Genomic DNA, 16,855 nt, shown 5'->3' with positions numbered 1-16,855 from the left:
GCCCTGGCTGGTTGGCTCAGCGGTAGAGCATTGGCCTCGTGTGTGGAAGTCCCGGGTTCGATTCCCAGCCAGGGCACACAGGAGAAGCGCCCATCTGCTTCTCTACTCTTCCCCCTCCCCTTTCTTTCTCTTCCCCTCCCGCAGCCAGGACACCATCAGAGCAAAGTTGGTCCAGGCACTGAGGATGGCTCCATGGCCTCTGCCTCAGGCATAGAATGGCTACTGTTGCAACAGAGCGACGCCCCAGATGAGCAGAGCATCGCCCCCTGGTGGGCATGCCGGGTGGATCTGGGTCGGGCGCATGCGGGAGTCTGTCTCTGCCTCCCTGCTTCTCACTTCAGAAAAATACAAAAAAATAAAGTGAAGCTGGACACTATAAATGTGTGTGTACATTTGAAGCATTTCTCCCAAGCCACCTCCCCCTCCACATACACACATCCTATTTGCAGAATGCTGGGGGAGTTGGAAGTGGGATGTGGGCCCTGCTGTTTAGTCACACATAGCAGCCCATACTACAAGATTGTAAGTGAGGAAGTGCCAAAAGGCTTTGGGGAATTCAGAAAAAGAACAGGACGGTGCCTGAAAAAAAAGGAAAGTTAAATAATGACAGGGCCTCTTGAATCTTGTTCACCGGCTACGGCCAGTGTTCACCCCTCTGTTCCCCCACCTTATGTCCCTCCAGAGCACAGACTCCTAGGCACATGCATGAGTCAGTTCTGCCATGGCCTTCATCATTTGGTCCTGCTTTGGGGTCTATATCAATACTGTCGTGGATGAGAGGGAAGATCAGGCCAGGTCATGGCTAGATCTCAGGTTTGAGTCAAACCCTAGAGGGGTCTGTAATAGGCAGTGGGAATGAGTTAAGGGGAAACTGAAGGGCCGAAGATTGCATGGGAGGACCACCCTAGTTAAAGGAGTTGGGGACTTAATTCTGAGGGGGCTTCCTAGATTGCTACTGAGTAAGGTGATTGAGCCTAGGAAAGAGGATATTTTACTACCTAGGCAGAGTTCATGGAAGGATCTGGACTAAGACGTCCAGGATGAACTGGAAGGGACGGCAGGTGTCTGAGTGGCCCAGTCCTCAAGTAGGTGCCCTCCAGTTATGTGTAAAATATGGTTGTGGCTTATGTTATCCGGAAAAAACAAACAAACAAAAAAACCAGCATTTTCTGTGTGCACTTCTGGTCAAGCCATCCAGGCCTGACCCCCTTCACACACCCAAACCTTAGGCTGAAGGACCAATGAGCTGAGAATCAAGACCATGTTCTGTATTCAGAGCTGCTCTAACCCTTGGTCTCCAAGTACTGTGGCCCTCTGCACTCTAGGCAGAGATCACAAGGCCATGTCAGGAGTGCAAGAAGTGAGGACGGGCCTCGGGCCCTTGCTTTGGAAGAGTTTTAAGCCCTCAGAGAACAAGTTTGCACGTCTAGCAGGAGGAAAATCGGAGGGGTCCTAGGGCTGGAGAGGAAAGAAGTTGGGCTATAAGCCATTAAGCACTCATCAGGGTGATGAGGCCACCACCAGAGGGCAGTACTGGGTCGCGGGCCTCGGGAGTAGGGAGCGCCAGCTACCGAATGACTGTTTGAGCCTTGACCTTCTTAAACGGTCTCTACTGAATAGGGCCAGGGTGGGGGAACGCGAAAGGAGAGAGCAGCGCCCTTTTCGGCACCCCACCCTGTCGGTCCCGCCTCCCCATCCCGCCTTCCAGGCCCCCGCCCCACCCCCAGCTCCGCCTCCACCCCCCACCCCTTCTGACCGCGGCCCCTTCATCCTGCAGCTGGTGCTTCGGGGCCCCGGAGCTGCTGCGCGTCGCTGTCTCCATGGCCCGGGATCCGAGCGCACAGGTGAGAAAGGCAGGGAGTGAGGGCGGTGGCAGTGCTTGGGCTGGGGGAAGAAGGGGGCGGGGGCCAGGCCAGGCCTTCCCCACATCCATGCCACCTAACTGAGCCAGGCCTTTCTTACCGCCGAGTCCCCCGGTCTCTCATAAAGGATGTAGAGGGGCGCGTGCCAGGCCTTGGGGCCGCGCTGGGCTCAGACCCGCCAACGCGCGGAGTCGGGGATCAGCGCAGGGCGGGGGGCCGTGTGGCGAACAGTATTCCCCGGGATGTGGGTCACGTCTCCTGGCGTTCGGCGGGATAGAAGGAGAGCTTGTCCTCGAGCTACAGCAGTCGAGACTGAGGTTAGACCCGAGGAAAGGAGAACCTGAGGGGAGATGGTGGAGAAAGGAGGTAGCGGGGGAGGGGCTCTCAGCCCCGGAGAGACCACCATCCTCCTGGGTGAGGGAGATATTCCCACATTAAGCAGGTGGACGTCTAGGATGACGGTTGAAAGCCTGCTGGTCCTACACTGGGGGGGAGTCCCCCCTCAATTCTATCTACCCTAGGATCTGCCTAGTGGGAAGGTGATCAGAGTCCAGGGGGCTGGCCGTGGGAGAAAGCCAAACTATGGAACTGGAGTAGGGGGCAGTGGGGGCGGGTGGACTGGAGATCTTGAAGTCTTGTTTGCCCCTTAGCCCCGCCAACTCTCCCAAGAGGCTAAAAGGGGGCTGAGAGCTCAGGCCCCACTCCCGTATCTAAACCTGCAGTATACATGGGAGTAGGAGAGTGCCATTCCATCTTTCTTTTGCTACAACTAGGGGCCTCCTTTCTCCCTTGCAGAGCAGCCTTGACCCATGCACTCATCCCATTTGAGCATCTGAGGTCAGAATCCTCCCCCCATCACACACACACAAACACGTACTTGGCCTCTGGCCTTAGAATTGGGACACTGGGGTGGGAGGTGTTCTGCTTTTCATCTCACCGTCCAGGGTCACTGGCAGCCTCCAAGCCTGCAGTGAGAAGGGGGCCCCTGTGTGTACATATGCTTGTCTCTGTGTAGATGTAATTGTGTGTTTGAGGACTGTCAACACACATGGACTTGACCCTTCTGGGAACATGACAATGCCTGAGCCACTGTATGGAGTTCGTGTGCATGTCCCTCCACATATGTGTATATGCGCAGGACCCTCCTGGGAAGGGGTGTCCAGTCCTTCATTTGCACATGTTGTATGGGTTTATAACCCTCCTTGTCAACCTCTGAGGCTGTGTGACCTGCTGAATACAACCTTACATGTGAATACATATGAACACAAGTGGTAGGACCTTTACGTGAATATGTGTGCACAAACCTTCCTGTGAATGTGTGTGTGCATGACGTATTCAGAGCCCTCCTATGCATGTGTGTGTGTGCACCTGTTTGCACGCACATCACCCCCTCTGGACATGTGACTCTTGTGTAAACCTGTATTAGTGTGCCAGGCATCACACTCTGAGTGGTTGCTCTGACCTGGGGTGTGTTCCTTCTGCCCAATCCTAGGGACTGGTTCCTCCTAGCCAGAGCTCCCCCTCCTTCTGTACTAAGCAAATAAGAGGCCCCAAAGGTAAACAGGTGTGCCTCCACAGTAAAGTGTGGAGTATGGGCAGTTTGCCTAGGGCCTCCTGCTGCCACAGCCCCTAAACCAGTAGCTGATGCCCTTCCTTTCTGTGATCCAGTGACCCTCTTCTCTCTACTCATACTCTGTTCTTCCCCTCTGGGCTCTGCCCACTACAGTGGTGACCTTTACCTCTTGAATAAATGCTCCAAATTCCTGTTCTCCCTCTGGCCAGCTTCTGGGCCCTCCCCTCTCTTCAAGGCCACATAGTTAATATTTGACCTGGAAGGGAAGAGAGAGCCCAGTGTGACCCCCCTGGCCCTATCTCTGGGCATCTGATGAGATTGGGTGGGTCAGGCTTTCTCCACACCTAGCCCAGCTCAGGGAGCCTTCAGGAGCCGCCTCGGAGATCAGGCCTATTAAGGGCTCAGAGGAGGCCTGCAACCTACCCCACCCGCTCCCCAGCTGGTTGGCTTGAAGGAGGGTCCAGGTATGGGAACAGTCTCCAAGCTATGCCAGGGGAAGTGGCCAAGAGCTCAGGAATCCCATGGTTCACCTTTTCCATGTTGCTTGTGTCTCAATTAACTGGTCTTGCACATTCTAGCCTCCTGCACAGACATTACACTCGTTTAGCCAGGGGAGCCAGATACCCGCACCCCAGTGCCTGTGAGTACCTGTGTGCAGGTAGGGACATGTGTAGATGCCTAGCCAGAGGGTGCAGTGCAGACTCGAATGGACAGGACGGAGAGGTACACCCCCTCAGAAAGGAATGCTGAGAAGTGTCTAATGAAAGAGAATTTCCAGAGGGAGCTCTCAGGCCAGGGAAAAGAAAGAACAAAGGGAAAACAGGACAAAATAAACAAAGGCCCATTAAACGTCTCTGCCCAGGCCTTCCCGCACAAGTCACCCCCTCAGGCTGCAAGGGCAGCTGCTGCCCAGCTGGGTCTCATTGTTGGGAGGAGAAGGCATTCTCCCTGAGAACCAAGCTCCACTGTCATGGAAGCCTCGCTAAGCTTCGGACTTGTCAGAGGTCTTTACCTTGGGTTTAGGTTGGGGGAAGTGCAGGGTTTTGTAAAGAAGGCGAGTTCCACCCAACTTCCTGTATCGGAGTGACTGAGTCAATCCTGACGTGGGAGTTCTGTGGATGCTTGGCCTCCTCCCTTCGGTACCTCCTGAAGTCTGGGGGCAATGTCATCTACCTTCCACCCACACACAAACCTAAGAGCTTTTATCCTGTTTTTTTTTTTCTTCAGAAACCAGACCTCAGAGAACCAGGACTAGCCTTGCTGTCAAGGCAGGGCAACCCCATCAGTGACCGACAACCTCTCCATGACCACACAGCTCCCTCTCACCATGGAGTTTGTATTTGATACAGACAGGCAGCATGTGATCCTTTGACCTCTTACCTGGGATTCCATGGCCATACAACCCTATGATTCCATGTCCCCCCAATTCCAGGACCCTCCCTGGCCCCATGACTCCTGACCTTCCAAGTGACCTCCCTGGACCTTGCCCCCTGTGACTGTTCTTTCCATCATCCCCTTGACTCTGGCCCTGGCTCCCCTTGGGGGTCTTGTTGGTCTGGGCTTTCCTAAGAAGATGTGGGGGAGGCTCTGGCCCCTCCTCCTGAGCTTCCTCACAGCGACTGCAGTCCCCAGACCCTCACCACGGAGACCATCCAGAGAACTAGATGCCACCCCGCGGATGACTGTCCCCTACGAAGGTTAGACTGACTTCTCCCACAATCTCAAAAGGCAGCAGGAGGGTGGGGAGGCAGCCCCAGAACTGAGATCACAGCTCCTGCTCTCCCCAGAGCTCTCCGGAACGCGGCACTTCAAGGGCCCGGCCCAGAACTACTCAACCCTGCTGCTGGAGGAGGCTTCGGCAAGGCTGCTGGTGGGAGCCCGGGGCGCCCTGTTCTCTCTCAATGCCCACGACATAGCAGATGGGGCTCATAAAGAGGTCAGCCCCTGGAACCCGGGCCGCCCAGAGGGTCTCCGGCTTCATCCAGCTCCCCAGACTTCCACTCCCTGGAAATCCTGCCCACCTACCCTAGTCCCCGTCAGACGTCAGACAACGCCCACCTACCCTAGTCCCCGTCAGACGTCAGACAACGCCCACCTACCCTAGTCCCCGTCAGACAACGCCGCCCTTCCCAGCCCGGGTTCCCCTGCGCCTCGTGCTTCTCCCGGAACTTACACCCACCCCAATCTCCCCAGTTCCTGGGGGTCCTATCACTTGGCCCCACAGGTAATGGGGAAAAGCAGGGGTATCTGGGTCAATGCATCAGCCTTTCTCCCCTCCGCCCTCCAGATCCACTGGGAGGCCTCCCCAGAGATGCAAAGTAAATGTCATCAAAAAGGGAAAAACAATCAGGTATGTGGTCTGTCCTGTCCCCAGCTCCTTCCCTCCTCCTCAGGGATGTCAGGGTTGGGAACACAGACCGAGACAGACGTAATGAGCAGCCAGTCTGTTGCAGCAACCACATAAACTTGTAAGTGCTTCTGGAGTGGCAAGCCCCAGGCACAGCAATTCTAATCCAAACATCTGGTGCCCTATTAGCTTGGATTATGATGGCATCTTAATTTCCTCTGGGCTCCCAAATAGCAATCCTGATAACAATAATTAATCTCTTAGTTTTTATCTCACCTAATTCTAAAATAATCCTATGAAATAGTATTATCCTGCATTTTAGAGATGAGAAAAATTGAGGCTTTGGTCAAGGAATAGCTCAAGTACCCAGTATTCCACAGAAGGGTGTTGGTCAGGTGTCAGCCCTTTCTTTCTTTTTTTTTTTTTAATTTTTAATTTATTTATTCATTTTTAGAGAGGACAGAGAGAGGGAGGGAGAGAGATAGAGAGGGCGAGAGAGGAGAGAGACAGAGAGAGAGAAGGGGGAGGAGCAGGAAGCATCAACTCCCATATGTGCCTTGACCAGGCAAGCCCAGGGTTTCGAACCGGCGACCTCAGCACTTCCAGGTCTACGCTCCATCCGCTGCGCCACCACAGGTCAGGCTGTTAGCCCTTTCTGACTAAAAAAACAGTGCTGCAGGGTTCTCCTGTCTCGCTATGTAACAGATCCATCTGGAGAGCTTTTTAAAAATATACATTCCCAAGGTCCACTAGCCGCAGGATTCTGATTCAGTGAGTGAGGGACGGTGTTGGGACAGCTGTGTGTAGAGAGGTGCCTCTTGCAGCTTCCTTCCATCAGAGGTCGCCTCCTGGTGGCGCACGGACAGAAAATGGGGCTGCGAGGCCCAGTCACGGAAGGCTGTAAACGCCCGGCTGGGGGGCTGGATTTTACTCTGTGACAATGGGCACCCTCACCACTTGATATGTTAGATACCCTTAAACTTGAACGTGCACAAGAATCACCTGTGGCTGTTATAAATGCAGATGCTAACTCGGTAGCTCTGGGTAAGGGTCAAGGTTCCGCAGCTCTAACATGCCCCCAGGTGAAGCTGGCACTGGGGGTCCCTGGACCACACTTTGGGTAGACAGACATTTTCCATAGCATGTTCTGAGGAACATTAATTTTCTTTTTTTTTTTTAATTTTTTTTTACAATTTATTTATTTTTTTACACTTTATTTATTCATCTTTTTAGAGAGAGGAGACACAGAGAGAGAAAGAGACAGAGAAAGGAAAGAGATAGAAAGAACAGAGGGAGGAGCAGGAAGCATCAACTCCCATATGTGCCTTGACCAGGCAAGCCTGGGGTTTTGAACTGGCGACCTCAGCGTTCCAGGTCGACGCTTTTACCCACTGCGCCACCACAGGTCAGGCAGGAACATTAATTTTCAAAAGAGGGATTTAATGGTCAGATGAGTTTGGGAAATGCTGCATGCTCAGTCCCACTAATGCGCAGCAACACCCTTATAGCTCTGAGAAGTCCCCAGTAAAGGCAGATTTTTACCTGTGGTTTCCATCTTATTTGACAATAGAATCTCTCTCTACCTCCTGCCCTTATTAATGTAAACATCTTTTTTAAATTTTTATTTATTTATTTATTTTTAAAGAGAAAAGAAGGAAGAGAGAGAGAAACACATCAACTTATTTGTGTTCCACTTATTTGTGCCCTAACTGGGGATCAAACCCACAACCTTGGTGTATCAGGACAATGATCCAACCAACAGAGCTACTGGGCCAGGGCCCTTAATATAAACATCCTAAGGAAACATTACTTACTATAGAAATATTACCCAGCCACACTAGATGGATTAAAATGAAAAGTCTGGAACAGTGGTAGTCAACCTGGTCCCTACCGCCCACTAGCAGGCTTTCCAGCTTTCATGGTGGGCGGTAGCGGAGCAACCAAAGTATAAATAAAAAGATAGATTTAACTATAGTAGGTTGTTCTATAGAGATTTATTCTGCCAAACTTAGCGAAAATCTGACATAAAGTACTTGGTAAGTAATTATTATTATATGCTTTAACTTGCTGTAACTCTGCTTTATAAATTTTATAAAGTAAAGTTACTTCCCTACTCTATAAATCACTATTACTGTGGAACCGGTGGGTGGTTAGAAAATTTTACTAACAGAGATACAGAAGTGGGCAATAGGTATAAAAAGGTTGACTATTCACGGTCTGGAGGCTGGAAAGGCGTAGGGAGGTTGGGGCCATTGTGCGGGTCAGAGTTAGGAGGCCTGAACAGGCTGGCAGAGAGGAGGGTTGGATGCCCAAGAACGGCACCCAGTGAGGGAGTAGAATGACAGAGGCCTGGATGGATTCAAACCCTAGGGAACAGGCAGGAGGAGGAATCATTAACAAGGTGAAGAAGTCAAGAGGGCAGCAGCTTAAGGCATTTGATGTGCAGAGGCCAATCTGGCTGGAGTGTGGTGAGTGAGACCAGAGAAAGGGGCAGGGCCAGGAGCATGTTGGACCCTATGTTCAGGACTCTAGTAAGCCACCGAAGGCTTTTTAAATATAGCAGTGACATGATCTGGTTTACATTTTTTAAAATATGCCTTGGAAAGTGGGTTGCAAGAGTGTGCCAATTGGTAGACTATCTCTGGAAGGAAACAATGGTAATAGCATTCTCCTTTTAAGGAAAATGGGGTAAAAAAAAAAAAGGGAGACTTTTTACAACATATCCCTTTGTACCTTTTGAATCGTACACTGTGCGCTCGTATTCCTAATTCACTGAATAAATGAGTCGTGTTTTATAAAGAGTGGTGGAGGGTTGGAACAGCAGTCTGGTATTCTCTGCCATGGTTCAGGGATGAGGTGATGGTAGAAATTTGCTCTAGGGTCGGGGCAGTGGGGGGGATAATGGACCAATGGACCAAGTCAAGAGACGTATAGGACAAAGAGACACTTAATCAGGGAGCAGGACTGAGTGGGGGTGAGGGAATGGGAAGGAGCAACAATGACTTGGTTTCTGGACTGAGGACGCACGGAGGAAGAGAGGAGGGAAAGACGGGACAAACAGGTTTAGGAGGGAACATGCAGGTTAGGGAAAGGGGGGGTGAGCTTGCTCTCTGACCGGGTAAGTTTGATGTGTCTGGGATACTGGGTGGAGAGGGAGCTGGAGCTCGGGGACAGATCTGGCAGTGTCACCCTGAAAGGGGTGTGGGCGCTCTAGGAGGGGAGCTTGCTGAGATGGGAGAGAAGCACCTTTGGGCGGCGAGAGCCCGAGCGCACCTGCACTGAGGCTGCAGGAGAGGCGGGAGAAGCTGGCAGTGTGCCCTGTAATCCAAGAGAGAGAGGAGGGAAGGGGATCTATGCCGCTGGGAAGCCAAAGGACAGTGAGTTCCAGGGACTGTTCTATGTTCTGGGCAGTGAGAAGGCCCACTGGGATCTTAGAAAGAACTGTGTGTCCTGTGAGTAAGAAGTAAGAGCCAGACTGCCCTGGCCGGTTGGCTCAGTGGTAGAGCGTCGGCCTGGCATGCAGAAGTCCCGGGTTCGATTCCCGGCCAGGGCACACAGGAGAAGCGCCCATCTGCTTCTCCACCCCTCCCCCTCTCCTTCCTCTCTGTCTCTCTCTTCCCCTCCCGCAGCCAAGGCTCCATTGGAGCAAAGATGGCCTAGGCGCTGGGGATGGCTCTATGGCCTCTGCCTCAGGCGCTAGAGTGGCTCTGGTCGCAACAGAGCGATGCCCTGGATGGGCAGAGCATCGCCCCCTGGTGGGCAGAGCGTCGCCCCCTGGTGGGCATGCCGGGTGGATCCCGGTCGGGCGCATGCGGGAATCTGTCTGACTGTCTCCCCGTTTCCAGCTTCAGAAAAATACAAAAAAAAAAAAAAAAAAGAAGTAAGAGCCAGACTAGCCTCACAGCCCTCCCCCACCTGTCTCACAGACCGAGTGCTTCAACCACGTGCGATTCCTACAGCGGCTCAATGCCACCCACCTCTATGCATGTGGGACTCACGCCTTTCAGCCCCTCTGTGCAGCCATCGTGAGTATGCCTTCCCCAGCCCTGATCACTGGTCCCTGACCCCATACTTGTCTGACCCTGGGCCCCTGCCTTGACTCTGAACTCTCATTCCCCCAGGATGCTGAGGCCTTCACTTTGCCAGCCAGCTTCGAGGAGGGGAAGGAGAAGTGTCCTTATGACCCAGCCCGTGGCTTCACAGGCCTCATCATCGGTGAGCATCCCCTCCTCCCCACTCCAGTCTCTCTTCCAGAGTCATGCTGTTTGAAGGACATAGATGTTGTGGCTAGGACTTGCCACCATGTGTGTTAATGTGCCTTGTTGTATGTAACATGTTTCATACCTGGGATAGATGTTGTTCCTAGGACTTGCCACCATGTGTGTTAATGTGCCTTGTTGTATGTAACATGTTTCATACCTGGGATAGATGTTGTGGCTAGGACTTGCCACCATGTGTGTTAATGTGCCTTGTTGTATGTAACATGTTTCATACCTGGGATAGATGTTGTTCCTAGGACTTGCCACCATGTGTGTTAATGTGCCTTGTTGTATGTAACATGTTTCATACCTGGGATAGATGTGTTCCTAGGACTTGCCACCATGTGTGTTAATGTGCCTTGTTGTGTGTCACATGTTTCATGCCTGGCATGTCCCTGCCTCAGATGGAGGCCTCTACACAGCCACACGGTATGAATTCCGGAGCGTTCCTGACATCCGCCGCAGCCGCCACCCGCACTCCCTGAGGACAGAGGAGGCACCCATGCACTGGCTCAATGGTTAGGAGGATGGTGGGGGGCAGGGGACCATGTCTTCATCCCTACTCCCTTGGGCAGTTGACTGTTCTATCCCCAAATCCCCAGGTGAGCCTGCCTAGTCCCGGGCATTGCTGATTAGGGATGGAGTGGGGTGGGAGGGAAGACATTCAGCCTGTCTTAGAAGCCACCTGAACTGCCCGCCCCACAGATGCTGAGTTTGTGTTCTCTGTCCTGGTGCGGGAGAGCAAGGCCAGTACGGTGGGTGATGATGACAAGGTTTACTACTTCTTCACGGAGCGTGCTGCTGAGGAAGGCTCTGGCAGCTTTGCTCAGAGCCGCAGCAGCCACCGTGTGGCCCGAGTGGCCCGTGTGTGCAAGGTGAGTGGGAGTGAAGTCGGAGCAAGGGTGGAGAGGCTGAACCGCTGCCCCGGCCCCTGACCCCGTACCCCTACCTCCCCAGGGAGACCTGGGAGGGAGAAAGATCCTGCAGAAGAAGTGGACCTCCTTCTTGAAGGCGCGTCTCATCTGCCACATTCCACAGTATGAGACACTACGAAGTGTCTGCAGCCTGGACGCTGACACCTCGGCCCGCACACACTTCTATGCGGCCTTCACGCTAACCACACAGTGGTCAGTGCGGGCTCAGTGGGGAGGCAAGGAACTGGGGACAGCGTAGGGGCTGGAGCAGAGGTCAGTGAGAATGAGACGTAATCCACTGTGGGAGGGCTGGCTGCAGAGACAGAATTTCCAGCATATCCATGGTCTACTGACCCACAGGAGGCGCTGTGGGCCTGAAACGTGGCTTGACTAGGGTAACAGTGGGCTCCAGGCTGGGCAGGTGGCCAGTGGGCAGGCTCCACTCAGTGTGACTTGGCCCTCTCCCCTATGTATTACCCCTAGGAAGACCCTGGAGGCCTCAGCCATCTGCCGCTATGACCTGACCGAGGTGCAAGCTGTCTTTGCAGGACCCTACATGGAATACCAGGATGGTGCCCGGCGCTGGGGCCGCTATGAGGGTGGGGTGCCGGAGCCCCGGCCTGGCTCGGTGAGTGTCCAGGCCTGGGGTCAGTGCTCAGTAGACAGAACCCCTGGGACAGGAGGCCTGTCTGGCCTCATGGGGATGGCAGGCAGGAGGACAGAACCCCTGAGAGTGGTAGTAGAATCCTGTGGAGGGTCCTGAGGTTCACCAACCTTGTCCCCCACCCCAGTGCATCACAGACTCTTTGCGCAGCCGAGGCTACAACTCGTCCCAGGATTTGCCGTCGCTGGTCCTTGACTTTGTGAAGTTGCATCCACTTATGGCTCGGCCCGTGGTACCCATGCGTGGACGGCCCCTGCTGCTCAAGCGCAGTGTGCGCTACACACACCTCACGGGGACACCTGTCATCACACCTGCTGGACCCACCTATGACCTGCTCTTTCTGGGCACAGGTGCTTCTGACCCCTAGCCTGAGCGCTCTGGTGACTGCTGACCTATCCTTTGATCCCTGTTGACCTCTAGCCCCCTTAATGACCCTTGGTAACAAAACCCAGGTGACCACTGATGTTGGTTCCTCAATAAACACTCACTATTGGTGCCCAATGAATACTGGCTCTTCTCTGTCACCAACCACAGTGACATCTGACCCCAATACTAATGCTTCTGAACTCAGTAATTCCTGCCATGACAAGCTGAGTTCCCAATGTCCTGAAGGCCCACTGCTACTTACTAGCTGAATCCTGTCCCTGGTCTCATGACTCCCAAGATGGTCCCATTAGGCTACTACAGGGTCCGAGAGCAGATTCCTTTGCTGAGATCTGACCCTCCGCCCTTTCCGTACCAGCTGATGGCTGGATCCACAAGGCCGTGGTCCTGGGCTCTGGGATGCACATTATCGAAGAGACACAAGTGTTCAAGGAGCCGCAGTCTGTGGAGAATCTGGTCATCTCTCCAATGCAGGTAACCCCGGACTTGTGACCCTCAGTATGACCTTGCCAGAATAGGGGGAGGGGTTGGAGCGGCTGGGCCCTGGCTGTGTGTGTGTGTATCAGTGGCTGTGGGGGTGCTGCTGACCAACTGTCCTCTCTGGCTCCCAGCATAGCCTCTATGTGGGGGCCCCTAGTGGAGTCATCCAGCTACCACTGTCCAGCTGCTCCCGCTACCGCTCCTGCTATGACTGCATCCTGGCCCGGGACCCTTACTGTGGCTGGGACTCCAGCACACATGCCTGCATGGAGGCCACCGCCAGAGCGAACAGGTCCCAGGGGAGCAGGTGGGAAGTGATGGTGGGGTGTGAGGGTCCCATGTGCCCAGGGTCTCGGAGCCTGAGGGGAGGAGGAAGGCCTGCCAGCTGCAGGGGAAGTGGGAGCCAGTTGTTGGTAACAGCCCCACTGACCCTTCCACTTGGGAAGGCCCTTGCTCACAAGTCCTGCTCTTCTGTCTCTAGAACAGCACTGATACAGGATATAGAGAGAGGAAACCGAGGCTGTGAGGGCAATAGGGACACAGGTAAGTGACATTCCTGGATGTGTGTGGGTCTGGCTACATAGTCTGTCCTCCTTAGCACTTACAGTACTATCATTTGTGTGCACATGGATGTATTGAATGTGCTTTCAGAGGCTGGCACAGAGGAAGTGCTCAACAAATATTTGTTGCCCGAAAGAATTATAAATAAGGGAACAGGCTCACTTCCAGAGCTTACAGCCAAGTTGGGAGAGGGAGGCTGGCAATCACATGATCACACAACTAATTATAATTATTTCCACTAGTTTTTGTTACAAAAGAAATAATTATAACAATGACAAGGGACAAGGGTAGAAGGGTAATGGGTACTTCCCCATGGAAGATCTGATGACTGTGCTGATGTCTGAAGAGCAAAAGTTAATCATAGCTAATATGTGCTGAGGACTTACTATGTGCCAGGCACTGGTCAAACACTCACATGCACAATCTCATTTATTCTCACAGAACTCCTATGAGGGAGGTACTACTGTCATAATCCCCATGAGGGGCAACCTCTCTGAGGCACAGGGAGAATAAGTACACTTCCCAAAGTTAATCAGCTATTTAGTGGCAGAGGCTGAACTTGAAACTGCCCCCAGCAGTCAGACTGTGGTTCGTACTTTTGATCGCTGCTATGCCCTCTCCCCCCAAAGTTAACCAGGCAAGTGAGGGCCATATGGAGAGGGATGACGCCCAAGCAGAGGGAAAAGCAGGCAGAGCGAGCTTGGTGTGTTTGAGCAACAGGAGAAGAGGCTGGAGAAGCGGGCAGGGATTATGTTAAGGCAGGGGAGTGGCGTGATCGGCCGAGTGTTTTTAAAAGGTCACCCCACTGCTGCATAGAGAATGAGTTAGATGGGCACCAGAGTGGGCCTGCAGTTGTGGAAGAAGTGAACAGGTCTGACATAGGTTCCAGAAGCAGAATCTTAGTGAGGGTTAGATACAAAGGTGAGCAGCAGTGAGAGGCAAGGGAGACTCCCAGGTTTCTGGTTTACGTACCTGAGTAACAGGCAGTGCTATACACAGTGGTAACAATTCAAGGAAAGACCTAGTGTAGTTTGGGAGGGAGGCTTTGGCCTTAGTTCCTGTGACATATCCAAGAGACCCCATGTTGATGCCTAGCATGTGGAAGACAGTCGAGTCTGCTGTTCAGGAGAGAACGCTGTGCTGGAGGTAGAGGTTAGGCATCATCGGCAGATGGCAGGAAATGCAGCCACAGGAAAGGGCCATTGTGATCCTTCTGTAGAAGCATAAGCACAGAGAGCTGGGCCAGTTGTCACCGTGATTCCAGATTCTGTGCTTGGAGCTGGGAACACAGTAGTGAGCCACCTGGCTTGTCATCTGCAATGCCTTCCCTGGGATTGGGAGGCACTGACTGCTCCTCCTGTCTCCTACTCCCGCCAGGGCTGCCGCCGCCAGTAAAGACTCGCTCTGTGCTCCGGGGTGATGATGTCCTCCTGCCCTGTGACCAGCCATCCAACCTGGCCCGGGCCTTGTGGCTGCTGAACGGGAGCCTGAGCCTGAGCGATGGGCAGGATGGCTACCGTGTAGGTGTGGATGGGCTGCTGGTGACAGACACACAGCCAGAGCATAGTGGCAACTATGGCTGCTACGCTGAGGAGAACGGCCTCCGCACCTTGCTGACCTCCTACAGCCTCATGGTGCGGCCAGCTACTCCTGCCCCAGCTCCACAAGCCCCTGCCCTGCCAGGGGCACAGCTGGCACCTGATGTGAGGCTGCTCTATGTGCTAGCCATTGCTGCACTTGGTGGCCTTTGTCTCATCCTGGCTTCCTCCCTCCTCTATGTGGCCTGTCTTCGGGGAAGCAGACAAGGGCACCGACGGAAATACTCACTGGGTCGGGCAGGCAGGGCAGGGGGCTCTGCTGTGCAGCTGCAGACAGTCTCAGGCCAGTGTCCTGGAGAGGAAGATGAGGGTGACGATGGGGAGGCCAGCACTGGGGACCTGGAGGGCAGCTGTCTCCAGATCATCCCCGGGGAAGGCGCTCCGGCCCCACCTCCTCCACCGCCCCCACCCCCACCGACTGAGCTGACCAATGGGCTGGTGGCACTGCCTAGCCGGCTGCGCAGGATGAATGGCAACAGCTACGTGCTCCTGAGGCAGAGCAACAATGGAGTGCCTGCAGGGCCCTGCTCCTTCGCCGAGGAGCTCAGCCGCATCCTGGAGAAGCGGAAGCACACGCAGCTCGTAGAGCACCTGGACGAGAGCTCTGTCTGAGCCCAGCCTCCCAGGACAAACGCTCTTCCAAGCCAGCCTGTCTGCCCCAGGCTGGGCTGCTGCCTCCCAACACAGCCACCCTACCTTCACCCTCCAACTCTCGGCCCTTCCAACTTTTGATGTCCCTATAGGGCTAGCCAGTCTGGCCCAGCCAAAGTCCCCTCCTCAGTCTCCACAGACCAATCTGTGAGCAGCCCAGGCCAACCGGTTCTCCTCAGAGGTAGGCGCTCTTTCAGGTTCTTCAGCCCCAGCCCCAGTTCCTGTTCCCTTAACCTAAGCACTTGGGAAGAGGACCCCACCTTCCGGCTCTGTTCATCTGCTCAAACCCTTCCTCTTTCTCCTAGGCAGGGCTAGCAGGTCCAGATGGCCTCAATGTCACCATCTTCTGCATAGCCCTCTGTGCTGGATGGTCCTGATACCAGACAAGAACTGTCAGCCAAAAGAGCCACCTGAGCCCTGCGTACATTCATACGTGCACATGGAAGAATGTCAATCAGCTGGGCTGCAGGCCCCTCACCCCACCTTCTGGTGCATTGTTTCATCCCTTTCTCTGGACTGTGGGTACCCTCCCAATTGCCACATCCCATCCTATCTAGTCCTCTCCCCTAGTCCCAGCCCCTGTGATGACCTTTGTCAAGAACTTGGGAACAGAACAGCGTGGGGAGGTAAGACTATCATTTCCCTCAACGTGCTGCCCTTATGAGCCACCCACCCCCCCATTCCCTTGGTCACTCTCAAGAGACGGAGTTCTAGGCATGTCCCTCATATACATATGCTTAATTTCTACTCACATGCACCTTCTGAGCCTCCTCTTGCTGCCTCAGACCTGTCTATTGGATTTGGTCCACAGACATTTCAGAGAGCCCTTTCCGGTTTAGCTGTCCTTGCAGACACTTCCCTAGGACGGGTGACCAACACTGCACTCAATGAGCCAGCCTCCCTTTTGGGGACCAAGCCTTTGCTACCCCTAGACAAGAGCAGGAGGAAAGATCTGATGTCTCACCTGGCACATGAAGCCCGTTCTTGGAACTATGCAAAGGGCAGAGGCTGGGAGTTTGGATGCTTGGCTCCCACCCCTGTCCTACCTCACCGGGCACTTTCAGGGTCCAGGGGACTCTGAAGTCTTCAGGCCCATATGGGACAATCAAATCCTGACTGAGCTCCCCCATTCCCTTGGGTGAGGCTGTTATTTTTGTAGCTGAGAACGTGGAATCCCACGGATTTTTACTGCCCTTCGCCTATCCTCTCCCCACCTCTACCCCACAATGAATGTATTTATTGTGAGATGGCTTCACTTCTGTAGGAACTGCCCCCACTTACCCCCCCCCCAGGTGGGCAGAACAGGCATGTGACAGTGGGGAGCCTGGGCTCAGCTCCTCCACCCGGTTGGTTAATAAATACCCTTTCTTCCCCAGTTATGAGTAGTCTACTTGGTCTAAACTGGCCTTCCCCTGACCACCAGGGGACAGGTTTCTGAGCCCATGGAAAAGGTGCCACAGGGTTGGCTCTATTCCCCATAAAATGATTTGCAGAGAAAATTGGGATCCTCACTTCCATCCTGGCTGCCCTGGGCAGGTACATGGGCCTTTGCTAAGGCTCTC

The 16,855-nt window shown here is 53.8% G+C and overlaps 1 protein-coding gene and 1 non-coding gene across 6 annotated transcripts; both read left to right on the top strand.

The window, feature by feature from the left end:
* Nucleotides 1-76, top strand: TRNAT-CGU (transfer RNA threonine (anticodon CGU)). Its single transcript has one exon. It is a non-coding gene; the product is annotated as a tRNA-Thr (tRNA).
* Nucleotides 77-1,742: 1,666 nt separating this feature from the next.
* On the top strand, nt 1,743-16,629 carry SEMA4G (semaphorin 4G). Of its 5 annotated transcripts, none has more exons than XM_066354654.1 (17): nt 1,771-1,844; nt 4,014-4,075; nt 4,663-5,132; nt 5,223-5,371; nt 5,723-5,785; nt 9,709-9,807; nt 9,904-9,997; nt 10,446-10,559; nt 10,747-10,916; nt 10,999-11,168; nt 11,439-11,583; nt 11,747-11,969; nt 12,362-12,477; nt 12,615-12,790; nt 12,965-13,026; nt 14,422-15,474; nt 15,599-16,629. In XM_066354654.1, exons 3-16 carry the CDS (start codon nt 5,009-5,011, stop codon nt 15,252-15,254), a joined length of 2,538 nt encoding a protein of 845 aa, XP_066210751.1. In that variant the 5' UTR covers nt 1,771-1,844; nt 4,014-4,075; nt 4,663-5,008; the 3' UTR covers nt 15,255-15,474; nt 15,599-16,629. The 5 variants fall into 5 exon arrangements, with proteins under 5 accessions (XP_066210754.1, XP_066210749.1, XP_066210751.1 ...); XM_066354655.1 differs by lacking the exon at nt 1,771-1,844 and adding an exon at nt 3,746-3,899; XM_066354657.1 differs by lacking the exon at nt 4,014-4,075 and having other exon boundaries at nt 1,743-1,844; nt 12,615-12,775.
* Nucleotides 16,630-16,855: the final 226 nt, after the last annotated feature.

This window comes from Saccopteryx leptura, chromosome 13 (genome assembly GCF_036850995.1).
Source record: "Saccopteryx leptura isolate mSacLep1 chromosome 13, mSacLep1_pri_phased_curated, whole genome shotgun sequence".
Lineage (NCBI taxonomy): Eukaryota > Metazoa > Chordata > Mammalia > Chiroptera > Emballonuridae > Saccopteryx > Saccopteryx leptura.
This window is presented reverse-complemented; position numbering and strand designations above follow the sequence as displayed.